The sequence below is a fragment of the Lithobates pipiens genome, unplaced genomic scaffold (assembly GCF_037356315.1).
Source record: "Lithobates pipiens isolate NorthernLeopardFrog02 unplaced genomic scaffold, aLitPip1_a1.2 Scaffold_3, whole genome shotgun sequence".
NCBI lineage: Eukaryota > Metazoa > Chordata > Amphibia > Anura > Ranidae > Lithobates > Lithobates pipiens.
The window spans coordinates 19,900,361-19,917,812 of NW_027507790.1; the positions used below are offsets into that span (position 1 = coordinate 19,900,361).

At 40.0% G+C, this 17,452-nt stretch overlaps 1 protein-coding gene across 2 annotated transcripts in view; it reads left to right on the forward strand.

Moving 5' to 3' along the window:
• GRK3 (G protein-coupled receptor kinase 3) overlaps positions 1-17,452 on the forward strand; it is a 415,982-nt gene that overhangs the window by 346,289 nt on the left and 52,241 nt on the right. For both annotated transcript variants that reach the window (XM_077461358.1, XM_077461359.1), the window contains exons 11-12: positions 821-951; positions 17,150-17,244. In XM_077461358.1, the coding sequence (XP_077317484.1) occupies positions 821-951; positions 17,150-17,244 (226 nt within the window). The remainder of the gene's footprint in view (positions 1-820; positions 952-17,149; positions 17,245-17,452) is intronic.

Consider the following 17,452-nt stretch of genomic DNA (forward strand, 5'->3'; position numbering starts at 1 on the left):
CCGGGTTCACACTATTGCGAATTGAATGCGGGGTCCCTGTATCCAATTCACAATAGCAGGAGATCGTGACCGGGTCTCTATGGATCCAGTTCACATATCTCCAATGCGACTCGGGTGCGAATTTACACAGTCCGTTTCAGGTCCGAATTCAGCCAAAAAATCGGGCTGTAATCGCACCTGAAACGTTGAGCCAGGATGTACAGGTCCCCTGCTGTAAGCCACAGCGGCATGTAGTGTGAACCGAGCCTCAAGTGTCATCCCGTTTAAGCTACTGCTTACCCTTGCATTTTGGTCAGATACTTGATATACTCTGTTAAGCTCTGGATTGTTCTATCTTGTACATTTGTTTTGTATGTTGAGTATAGATGAGGTTAGGCATATTTGGATCTTAGTCTGAACTACTTGACTGAACCTGTTAAGAAGCTGTCACTGTACTAGGCCAATCATAAACAGCTGAGGAATATCCTGCCCCATAGCTGCACATACATTGGCCGTGTATATGTGCAGCTGCAGGGCTAGGAATGCCATGGCCGCTTAGGATTGGCCTCGTACAGTGACAGCTTCCTGGCAGGCTCACTCAGGTGGGTTTGGACTGGGATCTGAACACATCTGAGCTCATGTTTATTGTTGATTCTATGACCTGTGCACACTCATGTGTTAAAAACTTCAGATAATCTTCAGCGGTGTTTCAGCACTGCATAAATACTGTACTGCTTAAACTACTATTTAAATTGGACATTTTGGGTGAAACTGTAACCAGTGATTTGACGGTATATTTAGTTGTCAGATTTTAATTTTATGTTTTCTTTTTTAATTTTAGGTGGGGATTTGCACTACCACCTCTCTCAACATGGTGTTTTCTCAGAGAAGGAGATGAGATTTTATGCTGCTGAAATTATCCTGGGCTTGGAACACATGCACAACCGCTTTGTAGTGTACAGAGACTTGAAGGTATGAATGTTCACTATAGAAGAGCATAAAGGTTTAATTTTGCCATGTTTATTACAGCTTTTTCCTTTGGTCTTTACAAATCCAGTTGTGCTATATCTCAATATTACTGGACTCAAGTCTTTCTGCTTTATGAATTAATTGACTTTTCTGCAATTTCTACCAGAGCCCTCCCCCCCCCCCCCCTTACATCAGAGTCTGAAAAGTTCTCCCTTACATCAGGGCAGAGGAAACACAGCAAATGGGCTCAGCCAACCTGCCAACAGACATTGGGGAGGGTGCATACAGAGAAATGGGAAATCACCTGAAATCTGTACTCCCCCTTTGATCAGTGTCCCCCTGCCCCCAGACATGGTCACCTAGGAAAATAATTGACCTGTCAGGATTGCCCACCAAATTGTTTCACCTGCCACTCAGTCATCGGCACTTCTCTTTAACTCCCGTGCTCCCACCATGTGTATACAGCACTCAGGGGCTGCCTGCACAATCACCAGGCTTTGTGTGGAAGCACACAGAAAGCCAGACAGGAACACAGTGCTGCCAGAAAACACATTGCTGTGTAACAGTAATGAGTGCTGTCCTCATACTCACCAGCTCTCTCACACGATCCTAGACTCACGCCTCCCTCTGTGTGAATCTGGCACCAGCTCCCTCCACACAGCTGCTGCTCACCTCCCATTGGCTATCCCGGCTTCCTAGCTCTCTCTGGGCTGGACAGGCAGAGGGCGGGCGCTCAGTGATTGGGGAACAGCATACAGCCTGGGAGATGGAGGGTTATGAAAGGAGGGCAGAGTAACAGTCTTGGACACATAGGAAGTCCCATGTCCGCAAAGATGAGATTCTAGCAATATTTTTGGGATTGTTTTTAGCACCCACCTGGTTCCATACCTGCTTTGGAAGCATGTACAACTGATCCCTCTGCAGAGCAGCTGGAGGGAGAAAGCCAGCAGCGCTGCGGGTGGATCCACTGCCTTATCTTGGTATCACACAGGTGCAGTCTGCATCCCCATAGTGACACCACTGGTTTCTTGGTCAGCCTAATACAGGGAAACACTTTCAGACAAGCTGTAATGCTTTTTTCGGAAGTTGAGTTTTGGAAAATAAGTACAGTGGATCTAAGAAGTCTTCCCACCCCTGTTAAAATGTCAGGTTTCTGTGATGTAAAAAAATTAGACAAAGATAAATCATTTCAGAACTTTTCCCACCTTTATTGTGACCTATGAACTGTACAACTCAGTTGAACAACAAACTGAAATATTTCAGATGGAGGGAAGAAAAAAAATAAAAATATGGTTGCATAAGTGTTCAGACCCTTAAACTAATAGTTTGTTGAAGCACCTGTTTGATTTTATTACAGCACTCCCTCTATTTGGGTATGAGTCTATCAGCATGGCACCTCTTGACTTGGCAATATTTGCAAAAACACACCAAATCTGTCAAATTTCGAGGGGAACTCCTGTGTACTGCCCTCTTCAGATAACCCCACAGATTTTCAATGGCATTCATGTCTGGGCTTTGGCTGGGCCATTCCGTTACCCTTCTTCTGGTGAAGCCATTTATTTGTTGATTTGGATGTACTTTATGCTTTGGGTCGTTGTTATGCTGAAAGATAAAGTTCCTCTTCATGTTCAACTTTATAGCAGACACCTGAAGGATTTGTGCCAATATTGACTGATATTTAGAACTGTTCATAATTCCCTCTACCTTGACTAAGGCCTCTGTTCCAGCTGAAGAAAAAGGGCCCAAAAGCATGATGCTGCCAACACCATACTTCACTGTGGGTATGGTGTTCTTTTGGTGATGCACAGTGTTGTTTTTACAACAAACATATCTTTTGGAATTATGGGCAAAAAGTTCAACCTTGGTTTCATCAGACCATAACACATTTTCCCACAAGCTTTTGGGAGACTTCAGATGTATTTTTGCAAAATTTGCAAGATATTCCTGCAGCTCCTTTAATGTTGCTGTAGGCATCTAAGCAGCCTCCCTTACCAGTTTTCTTCTCGTCTTTTCATCAATTTTGGAGGGACGTCCAGTTCTTGGTAATGTCAATGTTGTGCCATATTTTCTTCACTTCATGATGACTGTCTTCGCTGTGTTCCATGGAATATCTAATGATTTATCTTTTTCAGATTTTTTTTACATCACAGAAACCTGACATTTTAACAGGGGTGTGTAGACTTCTTATATCCACTGTATATGTAGAAAGTTTACACAAATAATTAGTTTTAAACCAAATAAATAAAAGGTGATGGTGGATACATTTATAATAAAGAGTTACATTGTTTTAAACAAATAAATGCAAAATAAGTTGTTTAGCTTTGGGTTTTGTATTTGGAGATAAAAAGTACACACATCTTTATCCAAATTCAATAAAATCTCACAAATTAGAGTCTATTCACTATGAGAACTCTGAAGTCATTAATAACGCTTAAGTCTGTATAGAATCCCAAGTTAACTTAGTAAAACATACCTTCTGTTAGGACCTCTATTTAACAAAAGCAAGCTGTTTGTTAACTGTGACACTATGGCTTGCTGACCCCCCTAAAACATGGTGAGCCTTGTGAAGTCCTCATAATGTACTAGCAGTTAGTAAATAATGCAATAATGTACTGATTGAGGCTATATTAGTTTTCTTTGGAAAATGGCTCTTAAAAATGTACCACATGTTCATTTTTGAATGTTTGATACCCCTCAATTTAGATTCAGGCTCAGGATGCTGCTCTGCTACAGCCAATAATTCAATTTATGTGAGCCTTTAACATGCTGCTTTTATTGCTGGTTCTAGTAACACAATGTGACAGGAAAGACCTACCAGATAGAAAAGCAATTAATAAAAACAAATTAAGTTTTTATTGTTCACAACTTGGCTGCACTATTTGTGACTTAAAAAAATTGTGTTTGCTAAATATTAGACAGCAAGACTAGGCCAGTCTTGCCCACTTAATGATGGACGTCATCAATAATTCTTTATCTCTCTCACCTTGTAACTAATATGGTTATGTTTCCTTAGTATGCGCTCATCCAATAAGGCTAGGATAACAGTTCAGCTACTGGTCATGGGGTAAAGCAATGAGCAACAAGAAACATACAAAGATCCTTTCAGATTGTGGTTACAGAAAGCATAACAAACACATTATTTCCTTTTAGCTTTATCCTCAGCTCTTTCTCAGTCACTCTGTTATATTCACCAGCTGTGAGGCCCAGGTTTGTATTGCAGTTTTAACAATCTGCCTCAACTTCTTAAAATCAAACTACTGTTTGCGATGCCAGTGTGGGGGCTAGAAATCCCTCAGGGCATTCCAGAGGGTAAATCTCAGGGCATTCTAACTTTTCTAGTGAAACGGTATGCTGGAAAAATGTCAGCCAGAGCAAGTCTGAAACCTCTTCTGTATCTTTAGACAACGTTGTGCTGTTTAAAGCTACTTTACAAAATGGCTTACTGTAGTGAGGATACTGCTGGCAAGGGGACTCGCTTATTTAATACTTGCCAAAGTAACAATACCTACCCTTACTGCTGTGGCTTGGCATAAAGGGGGTGCAACAGTATATTCCTCTGGATATCTTGGCTAAGGATAGGTATATTCAACTCAAATTTCTACACAGAGCATATTATACTCCCCAAAGACTCTCAAGAATATATCCTAATCAATCTGATAGCTGTCCTAAGTGTTCTCCTGAGACTGGGACATTTATGCATGTAGTGTGGTGATGCCCCATAATTCAAGGGTTCTGGAAGGAGGTGACGACTGACATAAATTCTATGGGAAACCTGTCTATGGTTGTGGACCCTAGCATTCTCCTTTTGGGAATTTGTGACACAGTTACCCCTAACACTCATAAACAGCTGTCTGTCTTTTATTTAGTTATGTGCCACAGACCCGTGAATTTGGTGCACGGGCCACTATAAGAACAGAATAAGTGTTGCAAATGTTTCATGAATTTAGTGCGGATATTAACTAGGGATTAATGCCAGAATGTTGGCGCAACAGCTTTATTGAATTTCCCCCATAGGATTTTAGAATTTCCCATGCTACTCTTGCATTCCAGTTGGCTACATATAGGAGAAAGTATTTTGGTCTACTGACCAATATTTAAAAGAAAGATGTCCACCAGTTCTAATGGAAGCAGGTAAATTAACGTGAACATTAACTGTAGTGTACTTTTTTTTTACAGCAATGTTACTTTTAATGTTTTTTTTTTTTTTTTCCTAAAACACAGCTGAGCTTTAGTATGGGGTATATTCTGGAGGGTTGTCATTTTAGGAAGACATTTTGGGTGGTATTCAGATTGGTTGAGGGCTTGTAGTTACAATGAAGCTACAAGTGGTTGGGATACTTTTGGTGATGCTTTGCTGGGATACTCTTTTACAGAAAGACTGCTCTGTTAGATTGTCCTGTTGAAGATTGACACGAGTAGTAATAATGGTAATGTCCTTTTTTTTTTTTTTTTTTTTTTTTTTTTTTTTTTAGTTGTGGTTTTTTATAAAAGGATTTTTACAGTGAGTACAAAAATCATATTTTCTTTGTTGTCCATTAAAGACCACAGGAAGTCATTAATTGTCAGGTTATACTGATCTTACGATCATATTGGACATTAGCAAAAAAATAAAAACAGTATATAACTTCCTGTCTCCCTTAATGAACTCCTAGAAAATTATTTTTTGGCAAATCAAAAAAACCTATAATCTTACATGCAGAACTATACCTGAAATCTACATCTGGCTCAGCTCTGAAAGTAAATTCATGAGTCAGTCACATGTAAGAGCCAGATGATACAAGTTATCAAGCATGATGATGATATAGCAAGTAATTGATCAGGAGGCTGAGTTATTCTTAATGGTGGTAATGAGAATTAGGACCGAAGTGGGCACAACCACTTGACCTCCGGAAGATTTACCCCTCTTCATGACCAGGCCATTTTTTGTGATACGGTACTGCATTATTTTAACTGACAATTGCGTGGTCATGCAACGCTGTACATAAATTAAATTTATGTCATTATTTCCCCCACAAATAGAGCTTTTGGTCAAATTTGATTACCACTGGATATTTACTTTTCGGGCTATAAACTAAAAAAGATAGACAATTTTTTTACTTTCTGCTTTAAAACGTGCAATAAAATTTTTAAAACAAAATCGAATTTCTTCACAAATTTAGGTCAATATGTATTCTGCTACATAGTTTTGGTGAAAAAAAAAAAATATACATGTATATTGATTGGTTTGCACAAAGGCTATAGCATTTACAAACATTGGTACTGTATATTTACTGGAATTTTTATTTATTCAATTATTTTATACTAGTAATGGTGAGGACTACTGACACTTTGTGGGAGCCAGTGACACTAATACGGCAATCAAAGGGTCAAATGTGTGCTAACTGGTGTTTGTGTGTATGATGTGAAGTGCCTTTACTGAGGAATGTGATGGATTTTATTCCCTGCTTTGCTGGGAAAGAAAATCCATTACTTCCTCTGACAGGACAGAGCTCTGCCTTGTTTACATAGGCAGAGCTCCATTCTGTGTCTCTGCTCAACAATTGGTGGCTGACATCAATTGGCCGGCACCTGCTGATCAGCTTATGCTGTGACTAATCTGTGATCGGCTTATGCCCCTTACCAGGAAGTGCAGATTCATATATATATATATATATATATATATATATATATATATATACACACACATGATTATGCACAGAACGGCCACCCTGTAGCAGTAAGTTGGTTAATAAAAAATGTTTTTAAATCTAGCAGCAGTGAGCTAGTCTGAGGTTAGATAGAAAAATAGCTACATTTGTTTTTATTTAATTTGTTTTCATACCTAACCATATTCTGCTTAAATTAACCCATATACAGTTTCTCACAAAAGTGAGTACACCCCTCACATTTTTTGTAAATATTTTATTATATCTTTTCATGTGACAACACTGACGAAATGACACTTTGCTACAATGTAAAGTAGAGTGTGTACAGCTTGTATAACAGTGTAAATTTGCTGTCCCCTCAAAATAACTCAACACACAGCCATTAATGTCTAAACCGTTGGCAACAAAAGCGAGTACACCCCTAAGCCCTTGTACACACGGTCGGAGATTCAGACGGAATGTGTCTTATCGGACCATTTTGTCAGATATTCTGACTGTGTGTGGTCTCCATCGGACTGTTTCCGTCGGAATATCCGACGGACCAACTTTTCCAACTTGCCGGTAAAATTTTCCGACAAAATGCTCCGATCGGATGTACTCTGATCATGTGTAACCTACTCCAACGGACAAAGTGCCACGCATGCTCAGATCAAATTCCTAGACCAAAGCTATTGGCTACTAGCCTGAACGTAGTCCTGTCCTAACTAAATAACGTCATCATGTTATGTACAATCGGATTTTCCGACAACTTTGTCCGATCGCGTGTATGCAACAGTTTTGGACAAAATCCGTCAGACAAAATCCAACGAATTTGGTTGTCAGAATGTCCGACCGTGTGTACAAGGCTAAGTGAAAATCTGCAAATTGTGGCCAAAGTGTCAATATTTTGTGTGACTGCCATTATTTTCCAGCACTGCCTTAACCCTCTTAGGCATGGAGTTCACCAGAGCTTCATAAGTTGCCACTGGAGCTTGTGCTCTCGTGCACAAGGTAAAAAAACCTTCAGCATTTAGAACCACTTTAAGTGTTGTATCTAAATATCTAATATGTTTCCCTATTTTATTCACCTAGCGTTAATGTAGTGTACAACATATGGTCCAACTCAATAAACTGCACAATAGTTAAATATTAATTTAAAATTATATACAGTGCCTTGCAAAAGTATTCACCCCCCCCCCCCCCCCCCCCTTGGCATTTTTCTTGTTTTGTTGCCTCACAACCTTGAATTAACTTTGATTGTTTGAGGATTTGCATCATTTAATTTACAGAACATGCCCACAACTTTGAAGATTTTTTTTTTTTATTGTGAAGCAAACAACAAATAGGACAAAATAACAAAAAAAAGTCAATGTGCATAACTATTCACCCCCCCTAAGGTCAATACTTTGTAGAGCCACCTTTTGCAGTTATCACAGCTCCAAGTCGCTTTGGATAAGTCTCTATGAGCTTGCCACATCTTACCACTGGGATTTTTGCCCATTCCTCCTTGCAAAACTTCTCCAGCTCCTTCAATTTGGATGGTTTGCACTTGTAAACAGCAATCTATAAGTCTGACCACAGATTTTCTATTAGATTGAGGTCTTGGCTTTGACTAGGCCATTCAGCATGATGCTGCCACCACAATGTTTCACTGTGGGGATGGTGTTCTTTGAGTGATGTGATGTGTTGAGTTTGTGCCAGACATAGCATTTTCTTTGATGGCTAAAAAGTTAAATGTTAGTCTCATCAAACCAGAGCACCTTCCTCCATACATTTTGGGAGTCTCCCACGTGCCTTTTCGCAAACTCAAAACGTGGCATTTTGTTTTTTGCTGAACGCAATGGCTTTCTTCTGGCCGCTCTGCCATAAAGCTCAACTCTATGGAGCGTATGGCTTATTGTTATCCTATGTACAGATACTCCAGTCTCTGGTGTGGAACTCTGAAGCTCCACCAGGGTTACCTTAGGTCTCAGTGCTACCTCTCTGATTAATGCCCTCCTTACCCGGTCCGTGAGTTTTGGTGTGTGGCCGTCTCTTGGCAGGTTTGCTGTTGTGTCATGTTCTTTCCATTTGGTTATGATAGATTTGATGGTGCTTCTAGGGATCATCAAAGATTTGGATATTTTTTTATAACCTAACCCTGACTTGTACTTCTCAACAACATTGTCCCTTGTTTGGAGAGTTCCTTGGTCTTCATGGCAGTGTTTGGTTAGTGGTGCCTCTTGCTTAGGTGTTGCGGCCTCTGGGGCCTTTTAAAAAGGTGTGTATATGTAATGACAGATCATGTGACACTTAGATTGCACACAAGTGGATATAATTTAACTAATTATGCGATTTCTGAAGGTAATTGGTTGCACCAGCGCTTTTTTTTGGGCTTCATAACAAAGGGGATTAATACATACGCACGTGCCAATTATCAGTTTTTTATTTCTGAAAAATAGTTTTATGTATATGTTTTTCTAATTTTACTTCACCAACATTGAACTAAAGGCTATAATGTAACAAAATAGGTAAAAAGCCGGGGGGGGGGGGGTGAATAATTTTGCAAGGCACTGTATACAGTATCCATGAGCCCCCCTAGTACTGCCTTCAACATCTGCACAAAATCAGAGTGTATGACCATAACTAATTATCGTTGTACCCATTAACCTTACTAGATTGTGGATTAACAGCCTGGAAGATGCCCTGTGTATATGTAGCCTTTACTGGTGTGGTTTAGGACTTGTGCCTTAAGAACCCCACATTCATTTTTATTTACAACAATGCAGAGTTGGAATGGATAATAGCTTGCTATTCTTCATCAAACATATTCATTCTAGCTGTAGCCCGATTTCTAGACTGTTTTGTCCTGTATGGTTTGGATGTTTATTTAAATTGCAAGGTATCTCTTCTGCACCATGTGACCCCCCCCACCACCACCACCTCCCTTTTGAACTCTTTGAGCAGTTTGTCTGATGCTTCTCCCGATCCCAAGAAAAAAAAAAGGATTCATAAATAACTCCTCATCATTGGTGTGCCAAAAAACTAGTGCTGTCAGATTAATGGGCCTGCAGTGCATTTCAAGATGAGCATGCAACATTGATTATCTGGGTCACAGAAAACTTTCTCTTTCAGAATTAGGTGAATTGAGAAAACCAAAGGAAAAATGTGTGCCATAAGTTAGCATAAGACAGTTGTATTCAAGCAGATTCTTTTTCCCATGTTAACAATCAAGCATCCATGTTGGCAGGAAGAGATATACTTCGTTATGTAGCCCTTTTGAAGTTTTAAACTTCAAGTGAGGTTGGACAACTTTAACTCTGGTAGCAGACAAGTGTATAAAATATATAAAATTCAAGGATGATATATGAAATCCCAATGAAATAATATTAGAGCAGGTGTAGGCAACCTTAGAACTCCAGCTGTGGTGAAACTACAAATTCCACCATGTCTCTGGTAGTCATGCCTGTCAGAGTCTTGCAGTGTAATGCATTATGGGATTTGTAGTTTCGTCACAGCTGGAGTACAGAGGTTGCCTACCCATGCATGAAAAACAGGCCCTATTTTGAAACTGCTGATGCCACACCATGTTGTGTTTTTATTTCTACTTTTCTCCTTCTGTTTTTCTCAAGTTCTGAAGACTTTATTACCATGTACAGGAAATTATTTATATAAATAATGGTATATACTGCACAGATTAATATTAGAAACATGCAAAGCCAACAAATGTGCCTATGAAGTTATGACTTCCAATGTTGTATATTGAATTAAAGTGGTAGTAAGCCCCACTTTTTTTCTTGTACCTACAGGTAACCCTATATTAAGGCTTACCTGTAGGTACAGTGCATATCTCCTAAACTTGCACCGTTTAGGAGATATTGAAATGTATAGCAGACGATCATATCACATGTGCATTGTGCTCTCATACTCGATTGTGCTGTCCATTGAGAGAGCTGTGTGGCTACCTTGACTCCTGCATGCATGAGTGGGAGTGCCATCATCATGGCTAGGCCATTCAAACAGCTGGAGCCTGTGAACCCGGCAGGACGACCAGGTGAAAAAGGGAAACCCCATTAGATTGATTTATGAGATTGGAAACAGATAATAGTCAGAAGGAGCCAGGTCAGGTGAATAGGGTGTATGGGGCATCACTTTAATGCAGAGGTCAGTTTTGCCATTGCTTCACCTACAATGTGTGACGAGGCATTGTCGTGCACCAGTTCAGTTGTCAAAAGTTTAGGGATCCACTTTGCTGCAAGCTTTCTCATTTCTGTTGTTGTGGATAATGGAACTAACTCTCTCACATGATATTGCCAGATATGTAACAATACCTTTGGCTGATATTCGGCGGTCCTCCATGATCATGTCATGGGTGGCTTTCACATGTGCAGGCACAGAGACAGAAACAGGTTTTCCACTGGGTTTTTCACTTTCAACATTAAAATGGCCAGTTTTAAAATTGACAACCCAACATTTAACTGTTGCACATGGAGGGCCACTGTCACCCAAAGTTTGTGACATTTTATCATGGATCTACTTCTTACCCTTCACCTTTCCCTTGGAGAAACAGAAACTTGATAATGGTCCTATGCTCTTCCACATTGAATTTTTCTGGAGGTGCTGCCATGGTCAATTTGGACCTGAAAAAGAAAGATAAGTTAAAATCATAGGTAGTTGATTTTTGTACCATTGAATATAGACACATTATATTATATTATATTATATTATATTATATTATATTATATTATATTATATTACATTATAGTATACCCCGGGGGAATATGTAGAATAGTGTGGAAGTTACAGTTTCCTAGCTCAATTTTTTCTGGGTAAGGCTCAATACTTTTCAGCATCCCCTCGTACACATCATTCAAAGTTGAATTTTGTGTACTGTTTCCTATTTGGCAATACAGTCGCCTACCTTTCTGGGCAGACAGCCTGTGTGTGTATGACCCCATTACCCAAAACAAGCTACTCTGGCAGTAGGATTTGACTATAGGAAATTCTTACTTGTGAAGTATGGAGGCTGCCATTATTAATCCCTTTTCCTAAACTCAAAACATTTTTAAATGATGCACCTGCTTCCCACAAAGTTTTTTTTTTTTTTTTTTTTTTTTAATTCCTTAGTATACATAGTTTTTACTTGGGTCTTCTTGCCATTTAGTTTACATCTTTGGATCGTATTTCTTTTTTTCTGCATTGTCACTTTTTAATAGTGCAGTATTTTCACTGTGAGCCTAGGGATGTGTCTATATCAGTCTGAAGTCACAGTAAGTTGTTTTAATGACACTGGCCATCATTCAACCCAAAAATGTTTTTGCTTGGGATACCACAGAGCAAGGTGAGTATTAAAACCAATGCTTCATTTATTTATGCATAAAGAAACAGTTGGGAAATAAGAAATAAAAAAAAATCTTTGCTCTGCTTTAACAACTTAAGGACCGCCCACCCGCAATGTACTTTGGACAGGGGCCCAAGCAGGCAAAGGGACATACTGGTACGTTGCTGCCTGCTTCTGAGTTCGGGATGCATGCAAAGCAGGGATAAGAAATAAAACGATATGTTATTAAAACTAGTATGCATTACACATTTTTAGATACGCATTTAACCCACATTTTATGTAAACAGGTGACCCTGTCCCCTCTGACGCAGTGGGAAAGCCATAAGGAAGTCCCTGTGGTGTCAGAGGGGGCGGGGTCACCAGGTGGAAATGGTGTGAAGTGGTAGGGGGAAATTTGTACCCTGTTACCATTTCACACAGGGGGGGAGGCTGGGATCTGAGACTTCCAGATCCTGATTAGCACATAACACACACATAACCACATACCCCCACAACCACCGGGCAAGGGTTGTGGGGATGAAACCCTTGTCCCCATCAACATGGGGACAGGGTGCGTTGGGGGGCTACCATGTTGAGGGCATGTGGCCTGGTATGGTTCAGGAGGGGGGGCACTCTCTTGTCCCCCCTCTTTTCCTGCGGCCTGCCAGGTTGCGTGCACCGATAAGGGTCTGGTATGGATTTTGAGGGGGACCCCTGTGCCATTTTTTTTATTTTGGTGCAGGGTTCCCCTTAATTTCCATATCAGACCCGAAGGACCTGTTATGGATTTTAGGAGGAACCCCACATAAAAAAAATAATTTAATTTATGTTCGGGGTTCCCCTTAATATTCATACCAGACCCAAAGGGCCTGGTAATGGAGGGATCCCATACTCTTCTTTTCAATGATTTTTATCTATAATGCCGAGACCCGACGATTCATTACAGCCGCGATCAGTTTTACATGACAGTTTTTCCTTTAGAAATGTAATTATGCTGTGGTACTGTTCTAAGCACAGGGGAAATGCGCCACTTTACAAGCATACTATAGACACCCCCCAGGTGCAATATTTAACCACTTTCAGACCGGACCAATTTGCTGGTCAGAGACCAGACCACTTTTTGCGATTCTGCACTGCGTCGCTTTAACTGACAATTGCGCGGTCGTGCGACGTGGCTCCCAAACAAGATTGACGTCCTTTTTTTCCCACAAATAGAGCTTTCTTTTGGTGGTATTTGATCACCCCTGCGGTTTTTTTTTTTGCGCTATAAACAAAAATAGAGCGACAATTTTGAAAAAAACGCATTATTTTTTACTTTTTGTTATAATAAATATCCCCCAAAAATATACAAAAAACATTTTTTTTCCCTCAGTTTAGGCCGATACGTATTCTTCTACATATTTTTGGTAAAAAAAAATCGCAATAAGCGATTATTGATTGGTTTGTGCAAAAGTTATAGCGTTTACAAAATAGGGATAGTTTTATAGCATTTTTATTAATAATTTTTTTTTTTTTTTTTTACTAGTAATGGCGGCGATCAGCGATTTTTATTGTGACTGCGACATTGTGGGGGACCCATCGGACATTTTTGACACATTTTTGGGACCATTGTCATTTATATAGTAATCACTGCTATATAAATGCAGTGATTCCTGTGTAAATGACACTGGCAGTGAAGGGGTTAACCAGTGGGTGGCAGTGTAGGGGTTAAGTGTTCCTAGGGGTGTGTTACTTACTGTGGGGGGGTTGGGCTTTCATTTAGTGAACACTGATCTCTGCTCCAATCACATGGAGCAGAGATCAGCGTCACTAGTTGCTAGGCAGAATGGAGAAACGCTCCCGACCAGCGCGGGAGCGTGCCGCCGGCGGCGCGCTCCCGATTGCAGGGCGGCATTGAATATTGGACGTACCTGTACGCCAATATGCCTGCCCGTGCCATTCTGTCGACGTACATCGTCGTGCGCTGGTCGGGTAGTGGTTAAAGGAATATTTCATTTTTATTGTTTCACTTTAAGCATTAAAAAAATCACTGCTCCCAAAAAAACGGCTGTTTTAAAAAAAATAATCATTGCTACGTTTCCCCTGGGGCAGGACCCAGGTCCCCAAACACTTTTTATGACAATAACTTACATATAAGCCTTTAAAATTAGCACTCTTTACTCTGATTCACTCGCCTTAGATCAAAATCTCTGACTTCACTGATTTGCCTCTTTGCTCCGGTTGTTGCCTCAGTATTAAAAACTGTGGCTGCTTTACAACCAGCATTTTCAGGAGATCAGCATTGGCAGCCATTTTTTTTCTTTCTATCCTTGAATATTTGATCGCAAAAGCTCTTCCTTAGTAAACAAACAATATTTGCGTACTGTGACAGGTGAAAAAAAATGCAGTCTTTGTTGTCATGGGAAGTATTACCTTCACTAGTACTCCAATCTATTAAATGAACACAAGGCCACATTATTATACAATTTCAATGATACTACTTGGTCTTATGTATTTCTCAGATGTAATACATAGAAGAACAAGCACTGGATTTTTTTTTCTTTTCTTACCTCAGCTAAAGCTTGAACTGTTATGCCGCGTACACACGATCAGATTGTCCGGCGTACTTAGTCCGCCGAAATGCATTTCAACGGACAGTCCGATCGTGTGTGGGCTTCAGCTGACTTTTTCAGCGTGAAGTCCGGAGTACTAAGAAGGCCGGTTTGCACACCAATCTTCCCGTCGTACTTTGGTTTCAGCGGACAATACGTTCGTCAGTATGCTAGTCCTACGGACTAAGAATGGTGCATGCCCAGAAAGGATTTACAGGGCGGAAGCGCTCTGTCTTGTAAAACTAGTGTTCGTATTGAAGCTAGCATATTCGTCATGCTGCTAATTTTGTGATTTTTTAATATAGCACATTCTTTTCTTCTTCATAATGCGAGAAAAGTGAAGTTGCTTTGCTGATTATATTTACACAGAGTTATCACAAATGTTTTTATTCATCCTCATCTTATGATTAATATTCCAATTCGAGAATAAATTTAAAAAAAATAACGGACGAATTAAGCTGAAGTCTGAAAAGCGCGAATCGTCTCTAACCAAACTTCCACTAACGCAAAGTCAGCAGAAGGAGCCCAAAGGGTGCTTTGCTGTGTCTTGGACTTCCTATTTCTAGTCCCGTCGTACATGCTGTACGTCATCGCGCAAGCTTTCGTCGGACTGTTTGTGTATCCGTGTGTGGCCAAGTCCGTTCAGTAGAAAGTACGCCGGATTGTCCGTAGGATTGTATGACGGACTAAGTACGTCATACAATTCGATCGTGTGTACGCTGCATTAGACTCAAACTGCTGTGCTGGATGCCCTTATGACGGCACAGAGTGTGCAATAGCAGCTTTCCCCTAATGAAAAGTCCCCAGGTGTTATGTTACTACTCCAGTTTCATCTAAAAACTTGCAAAATTCTTTACTATATAACTAAACAAGGCAATATTCACTATAGTACACTGGCTTTGTTTCTTAAATCTACTATCAATAATAAATGGCAATTTTATATAAATACTGTATACCTACAGTACAAATTAAGTTGGGTAGCTGAACTCTATAGCTAGGCACTGCAAGAACATTTGACTCTGAAATGTATAAAATGAGCCAATAGTAAAACATAAAATACAGGGGAGAGTGAGAACAGGCTTCTCATGCATCATTCCTGGAAGTTAGGAGCACCTTTCCAACATTAGGAAGCTTACAATAACCATAACATACAAGGCCATTCACAACATCACCCCCTTCTACATCACCATCCTCATCTGCAGATATCGCCCCAAATCGTCCTCTCCGCTCCTCCCAGAACCTCCTGCTCCCTAGCTCCCTTGTTACCTCCTCTCATGCTCACCTTCAGGACTTCTCCAGAGCCTCTGCCATCCTCTGGAACTTCCTGCCCCAGTATATCTGATCAGCCCTTACCCTGTCCCACTTTAGGAGATCCCTGAAAACTAATTTATTCAGGGATGCCTATCCCACACCCACCTAACAACTGTCCCCTTGAGCAACCCCCATCAATCATTCTCTGCAGCTATTACCTTTTGTTCCACCCCCTCCCTTTAGAATGTAAGCTCTATGAGCAGAGCCCTCCTGTCCCTTCTGTATTGAACTGTACTGTAATTGTGTTGTCCCCCCTGTACATTGTAAAGGGCTGTGTAAACTGTTGGCGCTATATAAATCGTATATAATAATAATAATACAATGAGAGAATACCTGACGTGCAAACAGGTGGAAGTAACTGCTATGTGCCCACGATGCCAAATTTTGTATATCATCATTAAGTATGTGTGAATTTATGTTCATTACAAAAAGATAATATTCCTTAGGCGATTCTGCAGGCCCCTAAAGTATTTCCCCCTGCCTAGCTACTGCTAGAATGCCTTACCGGTTCTGTAGACTGCCCAGGGCATATATGAAATCTATACAGACTGCTAAGTTTAAATCAAATATCTCTAACATGACCCAAATGAAAATCACACAATGATACATTTTATACTCTAACTTGGCAAAGCCCATTGACCAACATTTTTTGGCTACAGATAAGTAAATTAATTGCATGACTAGAAGAGTTTTTCTGCTGTCAAGGAACCACAAACCTGATTTTTGTGATTTCCTTTTTACCTATTGAATTGGCTTTCAATACCTGAAATGTTGTTTTTGGCTTTTAGGAGGACAGCTAGGTATTGGATGGAGTTTTCACATGCACAATATTTGACAGCGGTGGCCAGACTGATTGGACTCCATACTTAATCCTCACTTAGCTCCTTATTACCTCTCAGGATATGCTGTATACTAATTATTTAGGGCTAGTACACTCCCCCCTCAATGTTCCCAAACGAATATACAATGTGATTACTTTCAGTATGTTTTAGGTAGAATCGTTATTGCAGTACTATAAAATTTCCTTAGGAAAAAGGTGTTTAGGTATCTTTGCTCCTGTGCGCTATACAAATGCATAGTTGACAAATAATGTATATAAAGTGAGAACAGTGTACAAATTGCTTGTTATATTTTTATTTTTATCTATGATTTATTCCAATAAAGTTTGTGTTTGATGCAAAAAAAAATAGCTGCAATCGTATTGATAATCTAGGCGGAATTTCACAGTGGTAAGACTATGATATGATTCGTGAGTTTTGATGGACAGCCAGGAGAAGACTCATTATATTAACTACGTTCAAATAGATTCACTGATCTATGCTGTAATTGTATAACTATGCTTAATTATATTGATTTTCTTCTCTTTCCTTTTGTAGCCAGCAAATATTCTATTAGATGAACACGGGCATGTGAGGATATCAGACTTGGGTCTTGCGTGTGACTTTTCCAAGAAGAAACCACATGCTAGTGTGTAAGTATTATACAGCGCTGATCACAAGGCCCGTTCACACCTGTGCAATTTGAGGTGCGATTTGAAGCTTCGCAAGATGCTCAAATCTATAGCTCTGCACAGAACTCACTCCTCTTATCCATACATGGAAAAATCTGAGAGCTCGCTAACAGTGGTATCCCGTCTCCACTCTCCATCAAAGATATGAGAAAATATCAGCCACACACAA